Source organism: Opisthocomus hoazin, chromosome 7 (genome assembly GCF_030867145.1).
Source record: "Opisthocomus hoazin isolate bOpiHoa1 chromosome 7, bOpiHoa1.hap1, whole genome shotgun sequence".
In the NCBI taxonomy this organism is placed as follows: domain Eukaryota; kingdom Metazoa; phylum Chordata; class Aves; order Opisthocomiformes; family Opisthocomidae; genus Opisthocomus; species Opisthocomus hoazin.
In genome coordinates, this window is record NC_134420.1 from 1,613,993 (window position 1) to 1,636,482 (window position 22,490).

General features: G+C 63.6%; 2 protein-coding genes and 1 long non-coding RNA gene across 4 annotated transcripts; 2 read left to right on the top strand and 1 right to left on the bottom strand.

Annotated features, from left to right (window-relative positions):
• The first annotated feature begins 1,544 nt into the window (after positions 1-1,544).
• Positions 1,545-11,787, top strand: LOC104328555 (aldehyde dehydrogenase family 3 member B1). The gene is made up of 11 exons (XM_075425650.1): positions 1,545-1,626; positions 3,823-3,988; positions 4,357-4,519; positions 7,521-7,631; positions 7,769-7,889; positions 8,016-8,101; positions 8,211-8,292; positions 8,601-8,987; positions 9,069-9,235; positions 9,453-9,552; positions 11,175-11,787. Exons 2-11 carry the CDS (start codon positions 3,861-3,863, stop codon positions 11,366-11,368), a joined length of 1,539 nt encoding a protein of 512 aa, XP_075281765.1. The 5' UTR covers positions 1,545-1,626; positions 3,823-3,860; the 3' UTR covers positions 11,369-11,787.
• Positions 11,788-12,004: 217 nt separating this feature from the next.
• LOC104328554 (aldehyde dehydrogenase family 3 member B1) lies at positions 12,005-22,464 on the top strand. The gene is made up of 10 exons (XM_075425164.1): positions 12,005-12,419; positions 12,586-12,748; positions 15,857-15,967; positions 16,091-16,211; positions 16,331-16,416; positions 16,641-16,722; positions 17,011-17,397; positions 17,641-17,807; positions 17,997-18,096; positions 21,375-22,464. Exons 1-10 carry the CDS (start codon positions 12,295-12,297, stop codon positions 21,566-21,568), a joined length of 1,536 nt encoding a protein of 511 aa, XP_075281279.1. The 5' UTR covers positions 12,005-12,294; the 3' UTR covers positions 21,569-22,464.
• Positions 13,675-22,487, bottom strand: LOC142361854 (uncharacterized). 2 transcript variants are annotated; one of them, XR_012764471.1, is made up of 6 exons: positions 22,423-22,487; positions 20,662-21,020; positions 16,518-19,581; positions 15,644-16,352; positions 15,127-15,257; positions 13,675-14,549 (listed from the first exon to the last, which is right to left on the bottom strand). It is a non-coding gene; the product is annotated as an uncharacterized LOC142361854 (long non-coding RNA). The 2 variants fall into 2 exon arrangements; XR_012764470.1 differs by lacking the exon at positions 13,675-14,549 and having other exon boundaries at positions 15,032-15,257; positions 15,644-19,581.
• Positions 22,488-22,490: the final 3 nt, after the last annotated feature.

Sequence of the window (22,490 nt, forward strand, 5' to 3'; positions counted from 1 at the left end):
GGGGGACACGGGGACATGGCAGGGGACAGCCCCACGTGGCAGCAGGGTTCGTGACCCCAACGCGAGTGATGGTGGGCAGGGGGTAGGTGCCACCCCCCCAGGGTGTCCCCCCGGGCTGGCAGTTGCCCCTGCTCGGGCTCTGGTGATGCCGATGGAGAGCGTCTCCTCCTCGGGCACATCCCGAATTGGGGTGGGGGACCCTGGGACCCCCCTCCAGCGAGCCCCCTTACGTGGCCTGATGCTCTGCTGTCCCTTGCAGGTCTCTGTGGCCGGCGTGTGGCATCCTCGAAGCCAGGGCCAGCTCCTGGGGCCACTCGCGGTGCCGATTTGGGTGCTGCCAGGGGGGCAACCGGTCCCCCTTCCCTGGGGGGCTGTGGCCCTGGGGAGCAGGGTGAGAGGTGTTTATCGGTCAAGGTGCTCGTGGGAAGCAGGGTGAGGGGTGTCTGTGGGGTCCCTGTGGGTCAGGGTGGCCCTGGACAGGGTGAGGGGTGTCTGTGGGGTCCCCGTGGGTCAGGGTGGTCCTGGGGAGCAGGGTGAGGGGTGTCTGTGGGGTCCCCTTGGCTCAGGGTGGCCCAGGGCAGGGTTGAGGGGTGTCTGTGGGGTCCCCGTGGGTCAGGGTGAGGGGTGTCTGTGGGGTTCCTGTGGGTCAGGGTGGCCCTGGGGAGCAGGATGAGGGGTGTCTGTGGGGTCCCCGTGGGTCAGGGTGGTCCCAGAGAGCAGGGTGAGGGGTGTCTGTGGGGTCCCTGTGGGTCAGGGTGGTCCCAGAGAGCAGGGTGAGGTGTCTGTGGGGTCCCCATGGGTCAGGGTGAGGGGTGTCTGTGGGGTCCCCGTGGGTCAGGGTGGTCCCAGAAAGCAGGGTGAGGGGTGTCTGTGGGGTCCCCGTGGGTCAGGGTGGTCCCAGAGAGCAGGGTGAGTGGTGTCTGTGGGGTGTCTGTGGGTCAGGGTGGTCCCAGAGAGCAGGATGAGGTGTCTGTGGGGTCCCCATGGGTCAGGGTGAGGGGTGTCTGTGGGGTCCCTGTGGGTCAGGGTGGCCCTGGGCAGGGTGAGGGGTGTCTGTGGGGTCCCTGTGGGTCAGGGTGGCCCTGGGCAGGGTGAGGGGTGTCTGTGGGGTCCCCTTGGCTCAGGGTGGCCCAGGGGAGCAGGATGAGGGGTGTCTGTGGGGTCCCTGTGGGTCAGGGTGGCCCTGGGCAGGGTGAGGGGTGTCTGTGGGGTCCCTGTGGGTCAGGGTGGTCCTTGGGAGCAGGGTGAGGGGTGTCTGTGGGGTCCCCTTGGCTCAGGGTGGTCCTTGGGAGCAGGGTGAGGGGTGTCTGTGGGGTCCCCGTGGGTCAGGGTGGCCCTGGGGAGCAGGGTGAGGGGTGTCTGTGGGGTCCCCATGGGTCAGGATGAGTGGTGTCTGTGGGGTCCCTGTGGGTCAGGGTTCACGGTGGTGGTTTGGTGGCCACAGGAGTTCCTCAGTGCCACCACCCCATCCCACCCCATCCCACCCCACCCCAGGCCTTGTCCCCACTGCCAGCCCCACGGAGGCGGGGCCCGGCCGCCTGCCCCACAGCATTTAGGCCGGGCACCCTGAGCCTCAGCACCGCCAGCCCGGCTTCGCGCTCCTCTCGCCGCCGCTCAGCCCCCCAGGTAGGCACCCCGGGGACCGGGCCCCACGGCCGGGCTTCTCCGGCCCCACGCAGGTTGGGGGGCTGGGGGGCACTGGGCACCCCACCAGGTGGGTTCCCATGAGGAAGGGTGGGTGCGTTGGGCATGGAGGGGGGCAGGGGGGGTGGATGTGGGGCTGCGGCAGTGCCGGTGCTGGCTCATGCGGTCCCACAGCGGGGTCCCTGGGGGTCCCTGTGGGGCAGCCCGGGGTGCTGCCCCTTCATGGGGGTCCCTGGGGGTCCTCATGGGGTGGCCCGGGATGCTGACCCTTCATGGGGGTCTCTGGGGGTCCTCATGGGGTGGCCCGGGATGCTGCCCCTTCATGGGGGTCCCTGGGGGGCAGCCCGGGATGCTGCCCCTTCATGGGGGTCCCTGGGGGTCCTCATGGGGTGGCCCGGGATGCTGACCCTTCATGGGGGTCTCTGGGGGTCCTCATGGGGTGGCCCGGGATGCTGCCCCTTCATGGGGGTCCCTGGGGGGCAGCCCGGGATGCTGCCCCTTCATGAGGGTCCCTGGGGGTCCTCATGGGGTGGCCCGGGATGCTGACCCTTCATGGGGGTCTCTGGGGGTCCTCATGGGGTGGCCCGGGATGCTGCCCCTTCATGGGGGTCCCTGGGGGGCAGCCCGGGATGCTGCCCCTTCATGGGGGTCTCTGGGGGTCCCTGTGGGGCAGACCGGGATGCTGCCCCTTCATGGGGGTCCCTGGGGGGCAGCCCGGGATGCTGCCCCTTCATGGGGGTCCCTGGGGGGCAGCCTGGGATGCTGCTCCCTTCATGGGGGTCCCTGGGGGTCCCTGTGGGGCAGACCGGGATGCTGCCCCTTCATGGGGGTCCGTGGGGCAGCCTGGGATGCTGACACTTCATGGGGGTCCCTGGGGGTCTCTGTGGGGCAGCCTGGGATGCTGCCCCCTTCATGGGGGTCCCTGGGGCAGCCTGGGATGCCGCACCCTTCATGGAGGTCCTTGGGGGTCCCTGGGGGGCAGCCTGGGATGCTGCCCGTTCATGGGGGTCCTTGGGGGTCCTCATGGGGTGGCCCGGGATGCTGACCCTTCATGGGGGTCTTCCCCAGGCTGCGGGTGGGGGTCTGCTCCCCCGTGGGCCTCCCCGGCCGCGGGGACAGCCTGTCCCACCACGGGCTGCTCCACGCTCCGGGGGAACCTCTGCTCCGGCACCCGGGGCACCTCCTGCTCCCACCTGGGGCTCTGCAGGGTTGTTCCTCTCGCAGCTCGCTCCTCTCTCCGGCCGCCGTTCGTTGTCACAGGATCACAGAATCCCAGACTGGTCGGGGTTGGCAGGGACCTCTGGGGTCACCCAGTCCCACCCCCTGCCCAAGCAGGGTCACCCAGAGCAGGGGGCACAGCACCGCAGCCAGGCGGGGCTGGAATATCTCCAGAGAAGGAGACTCCACAGCCTCCCTGGGCAGCCTGGGCCAGGGCTCCGTCACCCTCAGAGGGGAGAAGTTCTTCCTCATCTTCAGCTGGAGCTTCCTCTGCTCCAGTTTGTGCCCATTGCCCCTTGTCCTGTCGCTGGGCACCACTGGAAAGAGTCTGGCCCCATCCTCCTGACCCCCCACCCTGCAGATATTTAGAGCCATTTCTAAGGTCCCCTCTCAGCCTTCTCTTCTCCAGGCTGAACAAGCCCAGCTCCCTCAGCCTCTCCTCGCAGCAGAGATGCTCCAGTCCCCTCACCATCCTCGTAGCCCTGTGCTGGACTCTCTCCAGCAGCTCCTCATCTCTCTTGAACTGGGGAGCCCAGAACTGGTTTCCCCCCTTCTTAAATATGTCACGACAGAGGCGCTGCCGCTGTCCCTGTCGCAGCCGTAGCCAGCGGCAGGTCTGGCATGGAGCCCATCGGACGTGGGGGAAGCCCCCCCCTGCGGCCCCCGCTACCCTGGGGGAGTCCCTGAGGCCCCCGAGGGGTGACCCCGCATGGGCAGGGCAGCCCGGGCAGCTCCGTGGCTGGAGGCTGGCGGCCGTCCCGGAGCGTGGCGAGGGCCCGGGAATCCCAGGCATCCCCCGCCGGGCTCACACCGGGGTGTGTCACCCCGCGGCCGGCACAGCCCCGAGCCACCCCTCGAAGGGCAGCCCCAGCCGGCTCGGGGCACGGTGACTCCTCGGAACCGAGCCGGCATCTCCGGCGCTTCCAGCTCCGACGTAACCCACCCCGTGTCTCTCCCCAGGGTCCGCGGAGGCCGGCAGCTCCTTCCCACAGCTCAGCATGCAGCAGCCCCTCGAGCCCCCCGGGCAGCAGCCCCCGGGCTACGGCAAGTGCGGCCCCGCGGGCAGCGACGCTGGGAAAGCCGGCGGGGGCATCGGGAAGGGGCCGGGGATCTGCAGCGCCGTGTGGTGAGAGCCAGGGGCCGGGGGGCAGAAGGGAGACGGGGTTGTTTGGGGTGAGATGGGCAGAGGGTGCGGTGCCGGGGACCCCGCGTTGGTGCTGGTGAGGGATGCTGGGGGACAAGTTTGGGGTCTGTTGGCCACCACGCGCCGGGAATGCCAGGAACGGTGCTGTGTGGGGGGCTCAGGGAGCCCACGCTCCCACCAGCGAGGGGGAGACTCAGGTGTGTGGTCTCCCCAGGGACCCCGGGGCTCCAGTTTGACGCTGGGCTGGGGCGATGCGGAGCTGGGGCGACGTGGAGCTCCTCTCCGTGCTCACTGGGAGCGTGAGAGGCTGGGACGGGGCTGGGGTCCCTCTGACACCCCCGTCCCCGCAGCGGGAACCCCTACGCCGGGCTGGTGAGCAGCCTGCGGGCAGCCTGGCTCTCCGGGAAGACGCGGCCCATGGAATATCGCGTGGCCCAGCTGGAGGCCCTGGGACGCTTCTTGGACGAGAAGAAGGAGGACATCCTGGAGGCCACCGCCTTGGACATGGGCAAGGTGAGGGGGGGCCGGCCACCGGCATCCCGTCTTTGGGGCTCTGCGCACCCCCTCGTCTGGGTCTTGCGTCCTCCCGGGTGCAGGTGTGGGGCTCTGGGCGTGGGGGTCCCCTTGGTGGGGTTCTGCGTCCTCCTTGTACTGCAGGGCTGGCGTGGTGCACCCGTAGGTGCCAGGGTCGGCCACAGCAGGCGTTGGGACCGCGCCGCTGGGTGGGCTCGATGCTGCTCACCCCGTCCCCAGGTCACTTAAACCAGGCAAAGCCCACGTTGGCCGACGTGAGGTGGGAACCTCGGCGTTACCGAGCTTCACCGGCCACGTCCGCCCCACGCTTCGAGCCCCCGGTGGGTCCAGGCGACCCCCACGGAGGGTCGTGGCTCGGGGTGCTCCTCGCCAGCCCGGTCGCACCCGGGATGACCAGCGTTGCCCAACGTGCTGGCCTCGCACATTCCTCCCAGGGCTGCTCAGGGCCGGGGCTGCTCGCCGGCCTCGCAGGGACTGGTTCCGCTGGCGCGCCGGGAGCCGCGCGGTGGCACAGGCCAGGGCCTGGAGGTGGCTCTGGGTGTTGTGGCACACTGGGAGCTCCCGGCCGGTCTCGGTGAGGAAGCAGGAGCATCCCCACTGCGGCTGTGTCTGGCAGTCTCAGCTCCTCTCTTCTCTGCCTGGTTGCTTCAGGACCCTCTTCTCCCCCCGCTTCCCTTCCCGACGGGTGCTGCAGCCCAGCAGCCCACCGCAGGCGCTGGCCACGGGGCGTTGGGTGGCACGGCTGGCCCCGGCGCAGCGGAACTGGTCGTGGTCGTGCTCGGACCCCAAGGACCGTGCCCTCAGACACGGGTTTTGACATCCTGACATCTCCCCCAGCTCGTAATTGCCTTGTTTGTTTGAGGCGAGGGCCTTCTCCTTCGGCCAGGGGTTGATAGGCATCGGTGCTCGAAGCGCGTCCTTCATCTCTCCTAATTGTATGTAATTAGAGGCGGTTGGCTACTAATACTCTTGTTATGCAGTCGGGTCTTCATAGCTCGATGGACAATTCATCTGGTCTTACGTCTCTGAGGTGGGTCCCTCACCTCCAGGGATGCCGGTTTCTCCTCACCGATCGCTGGAGGAACCTGGATGACCTCAGACTTAATGTCGCATCTCACGATCTCCGTGTCCCATCAAAACCCTTAATGACTCGTCTTCGCCGGCAATTTCCTCGCCCTCCCAGTGATGCAACTGTCGGGCCGAGAGCGGCCCCGTTGCTTCACCCGACGCCCGATGCGCCCGCTGAGCCCTCACGTCTAGGAGCACCTCGGCCTCCTGGCAGCGGCGGTGGGGACCTGAAGGTCTCCTGAGCGGGGCGTGCTGGTGGAACACGAGAAGCTGATGCCCGGCAGTCGGCAACCAACATTTCCAACCCCAAAGTGGTTTTTCTGCTGCAGCCACGGAGGAAGGCTCGCACCCAGGGGTGCTTTTGGGTTGGAGGAGTCCAAAGGACGTCGCGGTGGAGGGCGTCGGCTGCGCCCACCGTGCTTTGCAAACGGGGCTTCCCGGTGTGGGAGCTTTGCTTGTGCCGCTCTCCGGGGCGAGAGCGGGGCTGTCCTGATCCTGCTGAGTTACTGTCTGAGTCTTCACAGAATCCCAGCATGGTCGGGGTTGGAAGGGACCTCTGGGGTCACCCAGTGCCACCCCCTGCCCAAGCAGGGTCACCCAGAGCAGGGGGCACAGCACCGCGTCCAGGCGGGGCTGGAATATCTCCAGAGAAGGAGACTCCACAGCCTCCCTGGGCAGCCTGGGCCAGGGCTCCGTCACCCTCAGAGGGAAGAAGTTCTTCCTCGGGTTCAGCTGGAGCTTCCTCTGCTTCAGTTTGTGCCCGTTGCCCCTTGTCCTGTCGCTGGGCACCACTGGAAAGAGTCTGGCCCCGTCCTCCTGACCCCCACCCTGCAGATATTTCAAGGCATTTCTAAGGTCCCCTCTCAGCCTTCTCTTCTCCAGGCTGAACAAGCCCAGCTCCCTCAGCCTCTCCTCACAGGAGAGATGCTCCAGTCCCCTCCTCATCCTCGTAGCCCTCCGCTGGACTCTCTCCAGTAGCTCCTCATCTTTCTGGAACTGGGGAGCCCAGCACTGGACACAGCACTGCAGATGGGGCCTCACTGGGGCAGAGCAGAGGGGGAGGAGAACCTCCCTGACCTGCTGCCCACACTTCACGCTTCTCCTGCAAGAACGGTCCAGAGCTGCGCTTGACGGCTGCGGTGACGGCAGCAGAGAGGACCCCCACCACCTGCAGGAAATGCCTCGGTGGCCTCGCTGACCCCAGCTCCGACGTCCCGCCACCGCTCCCGAGTCACCGTTTAGTCACTGCCTGTTGGGACGGGTCTATCGTGGAGAAACCTGCTGGGTGTCTTCAATTCCCCGACTGGGGCGTCTCACCCACCGGGCCTTTCCCGGCTGCGTGCCGGCTCGGAGCAGCAGCCCCCGGGGCTCCGGGGGGGTTCTGCCTGCGGTGGGAGCCTGCTCGTGCCCACCCGAGCTCCGTCATGAGGCGTTTAATTAAGCGGCCGCTCGTCTTCGTACTTCTCTTTGAACGAAGCAAGGTCTTCAGCTTGGGCTGAGGGAGGGAGCTCAGGGCGTTGCCTCCCGCTCCTGCGTCCAAGCGGTGGGGACACGGACGCAGCCGTGCACGAGCACGAGGTCAGCGGCGTGGAGCTGCGTCCCACCCTGGTACCAGCTTGTCTGGAGCTCCGGTGGCATCGCTCGGTCCCCATGGCGCAGGGCTCTGTTGCTGGGTGGGCTGTTCACAGGGGCTGAGCTGAAGAGGCTGTGAAATATTGTCAAGATATTGATACTTGTTCTTTTCTCCTGGCCAAATACCCATTTTCATAAAATTTGAGGGACTGGGATACTCCCTGGGGGTTGCAGGAGGTGGCAGCGACTTCTGCTTAAGAGCTTCTCCTTCGTGGCCTCTGCTGCTCTTCACGGGTGGGAGAGGGGGTCGGGGCCCTGCTGATGTGACCTGTGTCCCCAGCCGTCCTTCGAGGCTTACTTCACCGAGATCCTCCTCTGCAAGAACGAGCTCAACACTACCCTGAACAACCTGTCCCACTGGATGAAGGACGAGCACACGGACAAGAACCTGGTGAGGCAGAAGCTCTGGGCAGAGCGGGAGATGGGCTGGGGGCGGCGAGGGGCAGAGGGGGATGGGATGGGGCGTGCTGGGCTGGGGCAGGGCAGGAGGTGGTGGGAACGGCGCTGGGATCGTGGCCTTTCTCGCAGGTGACCCAGCTGGACTCGGCCTTCATCCGCAAGGACCCCTACGGTGTGGTGCTCATCATCGCGCCCTGGAACTACCCCATCCACCTCGCCGTGGTGCCCCTCATCGGGGCCATCGCTGCCGGTGAGCCGAACCCGTCCCCTGGCCCAGAGGATCCCACCGTCGAGGGGGCCTTGTCCCCAGGCTGGCTGCCAGAAGGGCTGGCTGTCACCACGTCGCTGCTCTGATGTCCCCTCGATCTCCCCCCAGGTAACTGTGTCATCATCAAACCCTCGGAGATAGCCAAGCACACCGAGAGGCTTCTTGCCGAAACGCTGGCCTGCTACCTGGACAACGTAAGAAGCTGTCCCTGTCCCTGCCCCAGGGCCACGGTGTTCCCAGGGACGGGGACGCAGTGGCCCGGGCAGACGCTGACAGAGCTGGACTCTTCCTCTTTTGCCTCAGGACTGCTTCGCCGTGGTGACCGGCGGCGTGCAGGAGACCACCAGGCTGCTGGAGAACAAGTTCGACTACATCTTCTTCACCGGTGCGTCCCACGGGCCAGAGCAGAGCCCTGCCTGGTTCTTCTGCAGCGAGGAAGAGGGGTTCCCACCAGACACCCCCCTGGGGCTTATCCTGCCAGCAGGACCCCATGCCCATGCTCTAAGGCGGCAGGGCTCACCGGGTTGGGGATCTGGTGTCGGGATCCGCTGGAGGATCTGGGACGGGTGCCTCTGAGGGTCTGGTGGGACTTGGTGCCTTTCCCCGGGACCTGGCTCCCCAGAGTGCCGCGTCCCAGAGCTGCGCCGCAGCCGGTGGGATCCTCACCGTGACGCGTCTCTCCCCTGCCCACAGGCAGCCCCTCCGTGGGGAGGATCATCATGGCAGCCGCCGCCAAGCACCTGACGCCGGTGACGCTGGAGCTGGGGGGCAAGAACCCCTGCTACGTGTCCGACACCTGCAACGTGCAGAACGTGGCCCGGCGGGTGGCCTGGGGCCGCTTCTTCAACGCCGGGCAGACCTGCGTGGCCCCGGACTACGTGCTGTGCAGCGTGGAGATGCAGGACAAGCTGATGCCCTTCCTGCGCGAGGCCATCACCGAGTTTTTCGGCTCCAACCCTCGAGAGTCCCCCGACTTTGGCCGCATCGTGGGGGACAAGCAGTTCCGCCGCGTCCGGGCGCTGCTGTGCAGCGGGCGCGTGGCCATCGGAGGACAGACGGACGAGAAGGAGCGCTACATCGGTGAGGGCACGGGGCCTGGGGCTCGTGGGACCGCCCGTGCTCGTGCGCCGGGTGATGCGTTGCCGTAACCCTTCTCCGCAGCTCCCACGGTGCTGGCGGACGTCCTGCCCTCTGATCCCATCATGCAGGAGGAGATCTTCGGGCCCATCCTGCCCATCGTCGTCGTGGCCAGCATGGACGAAGCCATCGACTTTATCAACGCGCGGCCGCGGCCGTTGGCCCTCTACGTCTTCTCCTGTGACAGCAAGGTGCGTGAGGACCATGGAGCAGAAAGGGGGGTGAGGGAAATGGGGTAGCAGGGCTGGTGCCCACCTCACCAACACCCCGTGGCGTGCTCTAGAAGGGTCTTTTGAGGCAGCTGCTCTGGGCACGCCGGGCTGATGGATCAGTTGGGTGAGGTTTGACAAGCGCTGCCATCGAGCCAGGGTGCGAGGCCCCTGTCTGCCTTCTCTGCTTCCCTCGCAGGTGGTGAACCAGGTCCTGGAGCGGACCAGCAGCGGTGGCTTCTGCGGCAACGACACCCTGATGCACGTGACGTTGCCCTCGCTGCCCTTCGGTGGGATCGGTAGGTCCAAATCCCCCAACCTGCCCAGCGTGAGCCAGGTGGGATCCCACCCACGGAGCCCGAGCCGTGGTGGGGCAGGGTCTCGGGGAGATGGGGCACCCAGTCCCGAGGGCTCAATGGTCTGTAGGGAAATGCTTCTGCACCAGGCAGGGCCCCACCAGAAGCCCTTTGCTTCACCGCGCCGGGGCTGAGCTCCCGGGCTGTGCAGCCCTGTTGCTGCCGGACACGCGTGGAGCACCGTGAGGTTTCTCCTCTCCGTGTTTGCCACCCCAAGCACGGTGTTCCCCGAGTAGGTGCAAACGCTTCGTATCAAAGGTGGGGAATCCTCTGCCACTTGATGATTTCCCCGGTGTTTCTGAGCAGCCTGGGCACCGGGAGTGAATTTTGTGCTGGGGCTGGGTTCCTGCCTTGCTCAGGCTTACCTGGGAGCTCCTCAAGTGCTGCCCCGTCGCTCTGCTCCCCGCCTGGGAGCGCGCCCGACGCGTTGTGCTCCTTGGGTAGGTGAGGTTCCTCCTGCAGACAGCGTGGGGCTGGGTGGGAGCCCTTCACGGCCCTCGGGAGCAGGCTTGTACATTCGTTCTGCCTTTTAGAACTAAATAGTGGGAGCAAAACGCTCATAAATTCCTGGAGAACCTTCTTAGGGTAACTCAGGGATCCTCCTCGGCGAGGAGGAAGAGTTTCTCCTTTCCAGGGCCACCAGAAATGCTTTCTCAAGTGAGGTCTGCTCAGCCCTGGGCTCTGGCGGTGGCGTTGTCCAGGGGGGAGCACAGGAACCCAGGCAGCCCCTGACCACGTTTCCCCAGAGCACTTTCCCCAGCTCCCGATCTCTTCCCCAGAATATTCCCTGCGGAAAATATCTCAGTTTATGCTGCTCGTGCTCCGCATTTCCGTCGGGGCCGGCAGCTGATTCAGACATAATGGGACACCACGACAGCAAAGCGCAATTAATTCCTCGCCTGACTGTGGCTCAGGGAAGAATTCTGGTGGTTCCCATACCGTAACTTATCTTTATGGAAATGATTCAGGACAAACTGCCTCAAATTATCAGGTGAAGCCATTTTATAGCAGCCCGGTCAGGCGAAGGGTCTGAGGTCATCGGGGCGAGACGGCATTTGCCAGAGCTTCCACAGTAGCTCGGATGTGAAGTCACGGGGCTGCTAACCATGACGTGCAACCTCAGGCTTAAACCAGCCACAGGAATTCGGAGAACCGGTGCTGCCAACGAGGCTCTGAATTTTTAAGAGCTCCGAGAAGAAGCTGGCCTTCGTAGGGGCCATGATGGGAGCTCCTAACCACGGGCAGGCAGGGTGGAGGGAAACCGAGCCTCGCTGACCCAGCCAAGCTGATGGAGATAAACCTAGGCCAGTAAAACCAGTGCACTTGGACCTCTGAACAGTGGTCCAAGAATATCTCCTTCTCTGGACATATTCAAGACCCACCTGGACAAGGTCCTGTGCAGCCTGCTGTAGGTGACCCTGCTTCGGCAGGGGGGTTGGACTAGATGACCCACAGAGGTCCCTCCCAACCCCTACTATTCTGTGATTCTGTGGTCTGTTGCTGATGCTCGATGTGGGCAGGGGCCGAGTCCCGTAGCGTGTTCGGACCTGTGCTGTGCGTTGCAGGGAACAGCGGCTTGGGGAAATACCACGGCAAGTTCACCTTCGACACCTTCACCCACCGCCGCGGCTGCCTGCACCGCAACATGGGCCTGGAGGCCCTCAACGCCGTGCGCTACCCGCCCTACAGCCAGCAGAAGCTGGGGCTGTTGACGGCCACCTTCGAGGTCAAGCGCAGGGGCATGTGCACCCTGCTCTGAGGGCTGCCCCGCTCTGCTCCTGGACTGCTGGGGGGGGGAAAAAAATCCCGGCTGGGTCCCCCCCGGGCAGCTAAACCACTCGTCCTCCTCCTCAGCACCGGTCCCTTGATCCCTTGCTGCCTGTTCTGCCTCACAGTCGGGGCGGCGGGGACGGACATCTCCTCCTGCACGCTCGCTCCTCCCCAGCCGCCTCTGCTCCGACCGCTGGCCGGGACAAACAGCACAGAATTGTTTTTCTCACCCCATCCTCCTCCTCCCCGCAGAGAAATGGTCCCTGCCAGGCTGAGGACCAGCAGTTGGCCCCATCTGCCATCAGTCTGACATTTCCTCCTGGGTGGAACCTCGCTCGCTGTCCCCTCAGTGCTGGCCGTTGCTTCCTCCTCCGTGTAACCCTGGCTGTAGTAAAGACTTTGCATTGAGCCCTCCCGCCTGGCCTCGCCTCGTGACTCCGTCGCCCGGATTTGGGGGTGCTGGGCGGCAATCCGGCAGCCGAGCCCCGGGGCTGGGTGCGTGAACCCCCAGCGTCCCCATCCATCACCCCAACACCCTCGGCCGCGCCTCGCAGGGGTTGCGTCCCCCTCCGTCACGCCGCACCCGGTGCCTGCGTGGCAGTGGGGTGCCCCGGGGCCGGGTTTGGGGTGCGTTTTGCATCCCGGGTGGTTTGGGCTGGAGCGGAGCCAGCGGTGACGCAGCGGGGCGGGCGGCCGAGGGGGCAGAGCAGGAAGCCGGCAGCCTCCCCTTCTCCGGGGGAACGGTGGGTCAGTCGCTGCCTGCCTGCACCCTGCCTGCACCCTGCCTGCACCCTGCCTGCACCCTGCCTGCACCCTGCCTGCACCCTGCCCGCCCCGGGGCACAGCAGGGTCCTGGCCGGGCCCCCCGAGGCCACCTCCTGCGGGTGAAGCCCCCCGAGCCGCTCCCTTGGGACCATGGAGACCGGCAGCGTCCGCCCGCAGCAGCCCCCCGAGCTGCAGCCCCCGGGCAGCGGGGCTGGGGAAGCCCCCCAGGACGATGGCGGTGGTGGGAAGGGGAGCGTGGACAGTGATGCCACGAGGTGAGGGTGCGTGGCCGGGGCGGAGGGCAGGGAGAAGGGGTCTGCATGCTCTGCCCTCTCCCCCGGGCTCCGGGTTGACGCGGGGCTGGGGCGACGCGGAGCTCCTCTCGCTCGTCACCGGGAGCGCGTGGGGCTGGGGTCCCTCTGACCCCCCCCGTCCCCACAGCGGGAACCCCTACGCCGGGCTGGTGAGCAGCCTGCGGGCAGCCTGGCTCTCGGGGAAGACGCGGCCCGTGGAATATCGCCTGGCCCAGCTGGAGGCCCTGGGACGCTTCTTGGACGAGAAGAAGGAGGACATCCTGGAGGCCACCGCCTCGGACATGGGCAAGGTGAGGGGGGGCCGGGAACGGGGGACCCCAGGCGCCGGGGGGCTGCCCGCAGCCCTCCCACCCCCACGCCAGGGGTTGACGTGATGCCCCAGCGGAGCCATGGGGAGTGTCTGGGCCAAACCCAGCGGCCTCAGTTTACCTCTCCTCCGGGCACGTCCGCGCCTGTCTCCTGTCACCCCTCCGCACGCTCCCCGCCTCGGGGCTTTCCACCCAGCGCCGTCCCCTCCCCTCCCTTGGTGCTCACCCAGGCCTGACCCCCCCCTGCGCTGGGAAGCCTCCAACATGGGCGTTTGTGGTCCTGATGCTCCCTTGGTGGAGGGACACAGAATGACCCTTCCCTTCCCCTTCCCCTTCCCTTCCCCTTCCCTTCCCCTTCCCTTCCCCTTCCCTTCCCCTTCCCTTCCCCTTCCCTTCCCCTTCCCTTCCCCTTCCCTTCCCCTTCCCTTCCCCTTCCCTTCCCCTTCCCTTCCCCTTCCCTTCCCCTTCCCTTCCCCTTCCCTTCCCCTTCCCTTCCCCTTCCCTTCCCCTTCCCTTCCCCTTCCCTTCCCCTTCCCTTCCCCTTCCCTTCCCCTTCCCTTCCCCTTCCCTTCCCCTTCCCTTCCCCTTCCCTTCTCCTTCCCTTCTCCTTCCCCTCTCCTTCCCCTCTCCTTCCCCTCTCCTTCCCTTCTCCTTCCCTTCTCCTTCCCTTCTCCTTCCCTTCTCCTTCCCCTTCCCTTCCCCTTCCCTGGTCAGGCCTGGCCGGTGCTCGCAGCTCACACCGTGCCCAGCGCTGGTGGCCAGGGCGGCCGGTGCGAAGGTGTCACCCACCCAACCTCCAACCCGAGCAGAGAAACGGTGGTGGCCGACAACCGCCGTCCCCCAAGGGACACATCCGAGACGGAAAAACCCTCCTGCCGAACCCAAGACGACGCAACAGCACCGGGGGTTAAAACTTGGGCTTTTAACTTCTTGCTTAGCACAACCGACAACTATTTCACAATAGCACAGTCGTGAAATAATTTTTAGTCACGTGGTTTTCTCCGCACCAAGCCCGCGGCGGCAGCACCTTGCTGAGGTTGTCCCCAAGCCACCGCCGACAGCTACGGCTCAGTGACCCCCCCCCAGCTGACACAGGGACAGGAGGACGGCGCATCGAGCGAGACCAAAGGTCCGTCCAGCCCCGGCTCAGCGAAGGATGCTCAGGAACAGCCAAAACACCCAGGATATTTCCAAGTCTTTCTGGAAGCAGCGGCGCTGCCTCCTGCCCGCAGCGAGAGCTGCGCGCTCGCTCTGGACCCGCTGCCGTGGCCAAAACTCCCACAGAAGGAAAACTGAGATGCCCCAACATCTACTGCTTCTCCCTTACCCCCATTTCTGCTGTCAGAGCATCCTTCCGCCTGTGCTTCATCCCGTCTCTCCTCAGGGACACACGGGACACCTCCTGCACCACGCTTCTGCTCGCTGGGTCCCTGTGGCTTCTTGCTTCTACTCCATGGTGAGGTACCAGGCTTGGTCTTCCCCAACCTCACCTCGGAACGTGGTGGGCAGGCTCTGCTCTGCGTCGCCCAGCCGAGACGCCCCGCTCGCCCGGGCACCCGCCGCAGCGGGCTGACAGCGTTAGCGCCGGCCGAGCTTCTCGGTTCCTCGGAAGAGGCACCCAACGTGCCGGTCTGCTGGTGTCATCCGCTCGCTTTCTGCCCGGAGAGGCAGCCCAGCCTCTTCCTTCACCTCGCTTCTCCTCCCGACGTCGTGCCCAGCCGCGCGCCTGCGCCGCTCCCAAACTCCTCAGCCCTTGGGGGTCCCTGGCTGCAGGACCTGTGGCCTGGGGAGCATCAGAGGAGTGTGGGCAGCAGGGTGAGGGAGGTTCTCCTCCCCCTCTGCTCTGCCCTGGGGAGGCCCCATCTGCAGTGCTGTGTCCAGTGCTGGGCTCCCCAGTTCAAGAAAGATGAGGAGCTACTGGAGAGAGTCCAGCGGAGGGCTACGAGGATGAGGAGGGGACTGGAGCATCTCTGCTACGAGGAGAGGCTGAGGGAGCTGGGCTTGTTCAGCCTGGAGAAGAGAAGGCTGAGAGGGGACCTTCGAAATGCCTCTAAATATCTGCAGGGTGGGGGTCAGGAGGATGGGGCCAGACTCTTTCCAGTGGTGCCCAGTGACAGGACAAGGGGCAACGGGCACAAACTGGAGCAGAGGAAGCTCCAGCTGAAGATGAGGAAGAACTTCTTCCCTCTGAGGGTGACGGAGCCCTGGCCCAGGCTGCCCAGGGAGGCTGTGGAGTCTCCTTCTCTGGAGATATTCCAGCCCCGCCTGGACAAGGTCCTGTGCAGCCTGCTCTGGGTGACCCTGCTTGGGCAAGGGGTTGGGCTGGGTGACCCCAGAGGTCCCTTCCAACCCCTACCTACCATTCTGTGACTGTATGTCCTCCCACCCTGCGGAGGACCACCTCTGGAAGCCTTTGCATCCTGCTCTTCTCCTTCCAAAGCTCAGGACAGGGTCTCCTCCGCGCTTTCTCAGCTCACTCTGCCAAAAAGCCCTGCACAAACAAGGTTCCAAAAAATCTAAATGTTCCCTTTTCTCCCACATTTCCTCCCAAATCTTGGCACCCGGGTGGCGCATGGCCCCCAGCACTGGCTGGCTTCATCCTTCCAACCTCCCACTTCCCCACCAGTCCCCATCCACCTTCCACCACCCTCCCGGGTGAGAAGAGACCCAACCGCAGGGCAAACACCGAGGGTTCCCCACCGATGGAAGGTGAGGAGCTGCTGGCAGAGCCGGCCCTTGGCACCAGCGCTATTCCCACGCCGGTGACACGTCCATGGTGGGAAAGGTGAAGCCAGGTGAAGGCGGGTGGCGGGGGGATCTGCACCCAGTTCTCTTCCCAGCTTTTATTTATTGGGCTAAATCCCTGCAGGCTCTTACCTCAGTTACTGTCTGGTCCTGAAAGAACAGCCCATCCTGCTGGACTCCATCAACTCACTACTTCGCTCTGGTGTGAAAACGTCACAGAAAAAGGGGTTGTGATTCGGGATTTTTACCCAAATTTGGGTAAAAAAATGCACAGGGTAGGGATAGGAGCTGCTGCGGTGCCGCAGCAGACGCAGATCTGACATGGAGGGTGCTGTGTGTCCCCAGCCGCCCTTCGAAGCCGAATTCTCCGAGCTCCACCTGTGCAAGAACGAGCTCCATGAGACGCTGAACAGCCTGTCCCACTGGATGAAGGACGAGCACGTGGACAGGAGTCTGGTAAGGTGGCAGATGAGGGAGAGGATGGGGGGAAAGACCCACTTGCCGGGCAGAGATGGGTGGGATGTGGGCACGGAGATGGTGGTGGAACGAAGCACTCCTGACGCGGTGGGTGTCCTGCAGGTGACCCGGCTGGACTCGGCCTTCATCCGCAAGGATCCCTACGGCGTGGTGCTCATCATCGCGCCCTGGAACTACCCCATCCACCTCGTCGTGGTGCCCCTCATCGGGGCCATCGCTGCCGGTGAGCTGAACCTGTCCCCTGGCCCGGAGGATCCAGGCAGGGCCAGGCACCATCGAGGGTGCCAGAAGGGCTGGCTGTCACCGTGTCGCTGCTCTGACGTCCTCTCGATCTCCCCCCAGGTAACTGTGTCATTGTCAAACCCTCGGAGATGACCAAAGACACAGAAAGACTCATGGCTGAAGAGCTGCCCAAATACCTGGACAATGTAAGAAGCTCTCCCTGCTCCTGCCCCAGGGCCATGGTGTTCCCAACCCTGCCTTGCACACATGAACACCCCCCCAGCCCTGGTTTCAGGTGCTGCCATACCTCCTGCCTCCACGCTGAGCTTGTGTCTGCACGCCCAGCAGCCTGGGACGCTGTTGGTAGGGACGGGGACGCAGTGGCCCGGGCAGACGCTGACAGAGCTGGACTCTTCCTCTTTTGCCTCAGGACTGCTTTGCCGTGGTGACCGGCGGCGTGCAGGAGACCACCAGGCTGCTGGAGAACAAGTTTGACTACATCTTCTTCACCGGTGCGTCCCATGGTTTTTGTGCAGCAAAGAAGAGGGGTTCCCACCAGACACCCCCCTGGGGGGCTTATCCTGCCAGCAGGACCCCATGCCCATGCTCTAAGGCGGCAGGGCTCACCGGGTTGGGGATCTGGTGTCGGGATCCGCTGGAGGATCTGGGACGGGTGCCTCTGAGGGTCTGGTGGGACTTGGTGCCTTTCCCCGGGACCTGGCTCCCCAGAGTGCCGCGTCCCAGAGCTGCGCCGCAGCCGGTGGGATCCTCACCGTGACGCGTCTCTCCCCTGCCCACAGGCAGCCCCTCCGTGGGGAGGATCATCATGGCAGCCGCCGCCAAGCACCTGACGCCGGTGACGCTGGAGCTGGGGGGCAAGAACCCCTGCTACGTGTCCGACCCCTGCAACGTGCAGAACGTGGCCCGGCGGGTGGCCTGGGGCCGCTTCTTCAACGCCGGGCAGACCTGCGTGGCCCCGGACTACGTGCTGTGCAGCGTGGAGATGCAGGAGAAGCTGCTGCCTGCCCTGCGTGAGGCCATCACCGAGTTTTATGGCTCCAACCCTCGGGAGTCCCCCGACTTCGGCCGCATCGTGGGGGACAAGCAGTTCCAGCGGGTGCAGGCTCTGCTGCGCTGCGGGCGTGCGGCCATTGGAGGACAGACGGACGCAGAGACGCGCTACATCGGTGAGGGCTTGAACTTGATGTAAGTCTTCATCCTTGCATGGATTGAACTTGGATTTTGGAGAGGGTCTCACAACTGGAGGGGAGGTTCTAGTTGGAAGTGACATTCAGGGAAGGTTTGCACCGCAACTGGGGAGCTTGGCAACGTGTCCTGTCTTAGAGGAGCTATAGGTCTTGGGCAGAGGACCCAGGTGTCGTCTCCAACCTCTATGCATGGCTGATGTCTTTGGGTTTCTTTCTCTGCAGCTCCCACAGTGCTGGTGGACTTGCAGCCCTCTGATCCTGTCATGCAGGAGGAGATCTTCGGCCCCATCTTGCCCATTGTCATTGTGGCCAACATGGATGAAGCCATCGACTTTATCAACAGCCGCGAGCGGCCACTGGTTGTGTACGCCTTCTCCTCCGACGACAAGGTAGAGCGTACAGGCTGCGTGAAGCCAGGGCTACGCTTGTCTCGTGCTCCTCAGCAGGTGTAGTCAGCCACCTTCATGCTCCAAAAATGTTCTTTAGAGCAGACAGCCCTGGTTGTGCGGGAAGGACTGCAGCTGGAGGTGCGGGAACAGGGTGCGAGACCCACATCCCCTCTTCTGCTTCCCTCACAGGTGGTGAACCAGGTCCTGGAGCGGACCAGCAGCGGTGGCTTCTGCGGCAACGACACCCTGATGCACGCGACGTTGACCTCGCTGCCCTTCGGTGGGATCGGTAGGTCCAAATCCCCCAATCTGCCCAGCGTGAGCCAGGTGGGATCCCACCCACGGAGCCCGAGCCGTGGTGGGGCAGGGTCTCGGGGTAGACGGGGCACCCAGTCCCGAGGGCTCAATGGTCTGTAGGGAAATGCTTCTGCACCAGGCAGGGCCCCACCAGAAGCCCTTTGCTTCACTGCGCCGGGGCTGAGCTCCTGGGCTGTGCAGCCCTGTTGCTGCCGGACACGCGTGGAGCACCGTGAGATCTCTCCTCTCCATGTTTGCCAGCCCAAGCACAGCGCTCCCTGTGCATGTGGAAATGTCTTGTTTAGAAGGTAGGGAACTGTGTATGTGGACACCACAGAAACATCTCCAGACCTTCCTTTCCGCATGCAGTGCCGCGGCAGGGTGCCGGCAGCCAGCTCTCACGCACCTATCTCGCTGCTCTGCTAGCCCTTTTCTCCACAGGAGAAAACTTGGGAATTGCTGCTTACCCACAGCTTTCAGGAACTCAGAATTTCAGTTTTTCATGGATCCCCACTGTGGACTCCAGGTCTGAAGACAGCACAGTTCCTAATGAGTTCCCAAACGCACACACGTTCCGTTACATGAACTCCTGAAGACCTACGCTGCGTAAAACCGCGGTGGACTAAAAAGCAGCAAATCCAGACCACAGCCTGGCGGAAACACTACGAGGGTGAAAAGCTTTACAAGCATTTACCACCATCCCATCGCAGAACCGACCAATCACCCAAGGGTGATCTGTTCAAGGCCGATCTATTGACCTGTGCAGTTTTGAATGGTCCTCCCTGTTGCTTCACACAAAGCATTTTGAAGCTGGTGGACTCTGAGAAGGTCTACGTTTGATTCAGAACCTTGTGGTGAAGTCTCCTGCTGGAGAACGGTGGCCGAGGAGGCTGTCGCTCCGCTTTCCGCGGTACTGCGGGCTGCTCCGTGTCCACGCCGCGGTTTTAGGTCTACACTTGGTGAATTCAAGGAATCACTCACGGATTCCCTGCGATGCGAAGCGAGGAAACGAGTCTCAGCTGTAGGCTGCGAAGCTCTCACATTTCAGTCGATCCATGCGATTCTGAGCTCCCGTGGGATGTTTCCTATCCAAAGGATTAGCTGGAAGACAACCCTGTCAGTCTTTGAAAGGCTTCAGAGCAAGGCTGTGTCTAGGTCCGCATTCTTCCACCACAAGCCCACGCAGATGCGTTAGTAAGAACAGCGAAAGAACGCACGTTCTTCCTTCCCCAAGGTCTTCCAGCCTGCTTCTGCTTCCAGCTCAAGGGATTTGAGGAGCCAGAAGGGTCCCACCGGGTGCTGGGCTCCATGCACCTACCCAGGCTCTCCCTGATGCCACGGAAACTTTTAGTCGCTGCGATATCCCCGTGACACGGCGATTCACAGCTGGCGGAGAGAAACAGCTCGTTGGGGCTGTATTTCTTCTGGATGTCTAATTAGGCTTAAAAACCACGTCCAGCAGTGCTTCTCTCTTCCCCTAGACAGGAAGGAGGAGACAGGTAGGTCACGGAGACACCCACTTTTGATCAGACGATCTTCACTACCGTGGAAAACCACCTCGTGTTCTCACCCGGAGAATCAGCCACTCAGCTGGCCAAGAGCCATCTAGTGACCTTCCTCCACACAGGGGCTGCTGACGTGCGAGACAGGCAGCGTAACTCTCATTTGACCAGGATTTGCATTTTATCAGGAAGCCTGACTGGCTCAAGCTGACTCACAGATCTTTATCTCGTTAGTTATCAGCGCACAGCTGGATTTCCGTGGTTTCTGCCAGCCCGCCTGGCTTTCCCCTCTTGCTGCTGGCCAGCTTTCACCTCCCAACTGTCATTTCACCCGTCCTTGGAGGTGGGTCACCTCCTCACCAAAGCCACCTCGACAATCAACCTTCTCCAATAATCATTTCACCCGTCCTTGGAGATGGGTCACCTCCTCACCAAAGCCACCTCGACAATCAACCTTCTCCAATAATCATTCCACCCGTCCTTGGAGATGGGTCACCTCCTCACCAAAGCCACCTCGACAATCAACCCTCTCCAATAATCATTTCACCCGTCCTCGGAGGTGGGTCACCTCCTCACAAAAGCCACCTCGACTATCAAGCCTCTCCAATCCTGGAGTCTCACCAGCAGCGGGGCTGGAGCCAGCATGGAGGGGACGTGATTTGGAGGGTGTCCCTGTGGTAGGGAAGCTTGGCTGGCAGGAGTGTCGCGTTCCTGCTGCTCGCTCCAACGCCACGTCGTTGGTGACGCCCTTCCCAGTCGCTCTGGCACCAGGCAAGATTTTAGGATCAAAAAGGTTTGGTTTTTTTTTTAAAAATCAATAAAGCTCTCAGATTTAAAGTAAAAAGAGAACAGAAACTTGAGAGGGAATGTAGGAAGCACCTGAAAAAGAGCAGGTGAACATGATACAGAAGCAAGACCAGAAGACACAGAAGCAAGACCAGAAGATACAGAAGCAAGACCAGAAGACACAGAAGCAAGACCAGTTTTCTTTAGAGTGTTTTAGGTGTTTAAGGATCCATGGAGATCCTCAAGAGCATCCATTTAACAAGGCTTACTTGTTTTGGGCTGGAATAAACACTGCTTCCTCCCTGGAGGCTGAGGATGGGGAGGCAGCGACCAGCGCTCTCGCTGCCTGTCCTCTGCCGCGCCACGTTGAACGCGTCGCCCGTCCTTGTCCCCCGGCTCCACTCCTCCCATCTGCCAGCAAAGCTGGGACACTTCGGATCCTCTCCCCAAAGCAGCAGCACGATGTGAAAGGCTCCAGCCTTCACCCGGTTTCCTCGGCTCAGAAACCCTCCGCGGCGCAGTCTCTCCTCTGCTGGGAAGACGCCATTTTGCCAAACTCGTATCCCATCAACATTTTTCTGAGCCTGGTTTAACGCGGCGAGTTTCGCACCAGGGCTAAACGTGTTACCTGAAATGGTGAAACCCAGACTGAGGAGAGGGTTGTTTGGAACCTTTCCTCCTCCCAGCCTTGTCTTTGTCCTCCAAGCATCCCTCAAGCACCATTTGGGTGTTCAGCTAGGCCACCTCCATGGTCCTCTTTAGATCACCTTCTGCGGAAGCCGGGCCACGGCTGGCCCTGGCGTTAGAAAGCAGCTGGGTGAGAACATGGTCCCATCCACAGACACAAGCAGTCTCCACCACCTCCTCCGTGCTGCCCTCGAGAGGGGAGCTGGGAGCTTAATTTTGGGCTCGTTGGCCCAAATGGAGGGTGGGTGACGGCCAGACCCAGCCACCAACCAGGGACCTGTGCTGTGCGTTGCAGGGAACAGCGGCTTGGGGATGTACCACGGCAAGTTCACCTTCGACACCTTCACCCACCGCCGCGGCTGCCTGCACCGCGGCATGGGCTGGGAGGTCCTCAACGCCGTGCGCTACCCGCCCTACAGCCAGCAGAAGCTGGGCATCGCCCGGGCCGCCTCCGAGGTGAAGCGCAAGGGCACCTGCACCCTGCTCTGAGGGTCTCCTGCCGTGGCGGTCCCCGCGGCCGCGTGCAATGAAAGGCCTTGCCCTGCAACCTACAGCCTCCTGTGTGCTTCCCTCCATGTCCCCCCCATCGCCCCCATGCCATCTCCAGCCCCACCCGGTGCCAGCAGCCTCCTGCCCCATCTCCACCGGCCCCACCGCAGCCGAGGGGCTGAAGGTGGGGTGCCCGAGGGTGATGCCAGCGGTCCCTTCCTCCTGCCCGTGCCCCGCCTTGGGGACTCTCCCCTTAGAAGGTCCACACCGACGCCCTCCTGCCCGGTCCTTCCACTGGGAGGATCTCGGTGTCCTCCGCCCTGTGCCCTGCAATTCATCTCCCCTTATCTCGCTGAGGGCTGGCAATCTCCTCGGCGCTCAGAGACCTTCGAGCAAGCACGGGGTGCTGAGCGCGGAGGAGAGGGACGGGTAAGGCACCAGCAGGGATGGGAGGCCTTCTCCTGCAGCGTTTTGGGGGTGTGCTGTCCCCCGGAGCCCCTCTCTGCTCTGTCCCCGTTGCTTTGGCTCCATCCTGGGGGGTTTCTGGGCTCCCTGCCTTCATCCCAAGCTGCTCCTCCTCTCCCTTCGGCCCCAACTAACCCCACCCCGTGCTTCGAAAAACGGAGAAACCGAGTCAAACCCAACCCCGCTGCTTCTCAAGAACAAAATCCCGTTGGACACGTCCCACCTAGCGCGGTCACCGGGGAGCGGAGGGACTCGCTGGGCTGCTCCAGCTCCCAGCTTGGAGGGCTGGCGGTGCTGGGCCAGCCCCGCTGGCTGCGGGGGAAGAAGGGAAGGCGGTGGCTTTGCCCGCCGGCCAGCTGCGTCACCCAGCCCACGCCCCGGGGTTTTACCTCACGGTCAGGTCCGGACACCCCGAGGCAAGCGGGATTTCCTTATCAGCAGCGCGGAGCTCGGAGCC

Coding starts and splice junctions, on each gene's coding strand:
- LOC104328555 (XM_075425650.1), top strand. CDS start 3,861: ATGCAGCAGCCCCTCGAGCCCCCCGGGCAGCAGCCCCCGGGCTACGGC. Junction 7,632..7,768: donor AGCACACGGACAAGAACCTG/GTGAGGCAGAAG, acceptor CCTTTCTCGCAG/GTGACCCAGCTGGACTCGGC. Junction 7,890..8,015: donor CATCGGGGCCATCGCTGCCG/GTGAGCCGAACC, acceptor ATCTCCCCCCAG/GTAACTGTGTCATCATCAAA.
- LOC104328554 (XM_075425164.1), top strand. CDS start 12,295: ATGGAGACCGGCAGCGTCCGCCCGCAGCAGCCCCCCGAGCTGCAGCCC. Junction 16,212..16,330: donor CATCGGGGCCATCGCTGCCG/GTGAGCTGAACC, acceptor ATCTCCCCCCAG/GTAACTGTGTCATTGTCAAA. Junction 17,808..17,996: donor CCTTCTCCTCCGACGACAAG/GTAGAGCGTACA, acceptor CTTCCCTCACAG/GTGGTGAACCAGGTCCTGGA.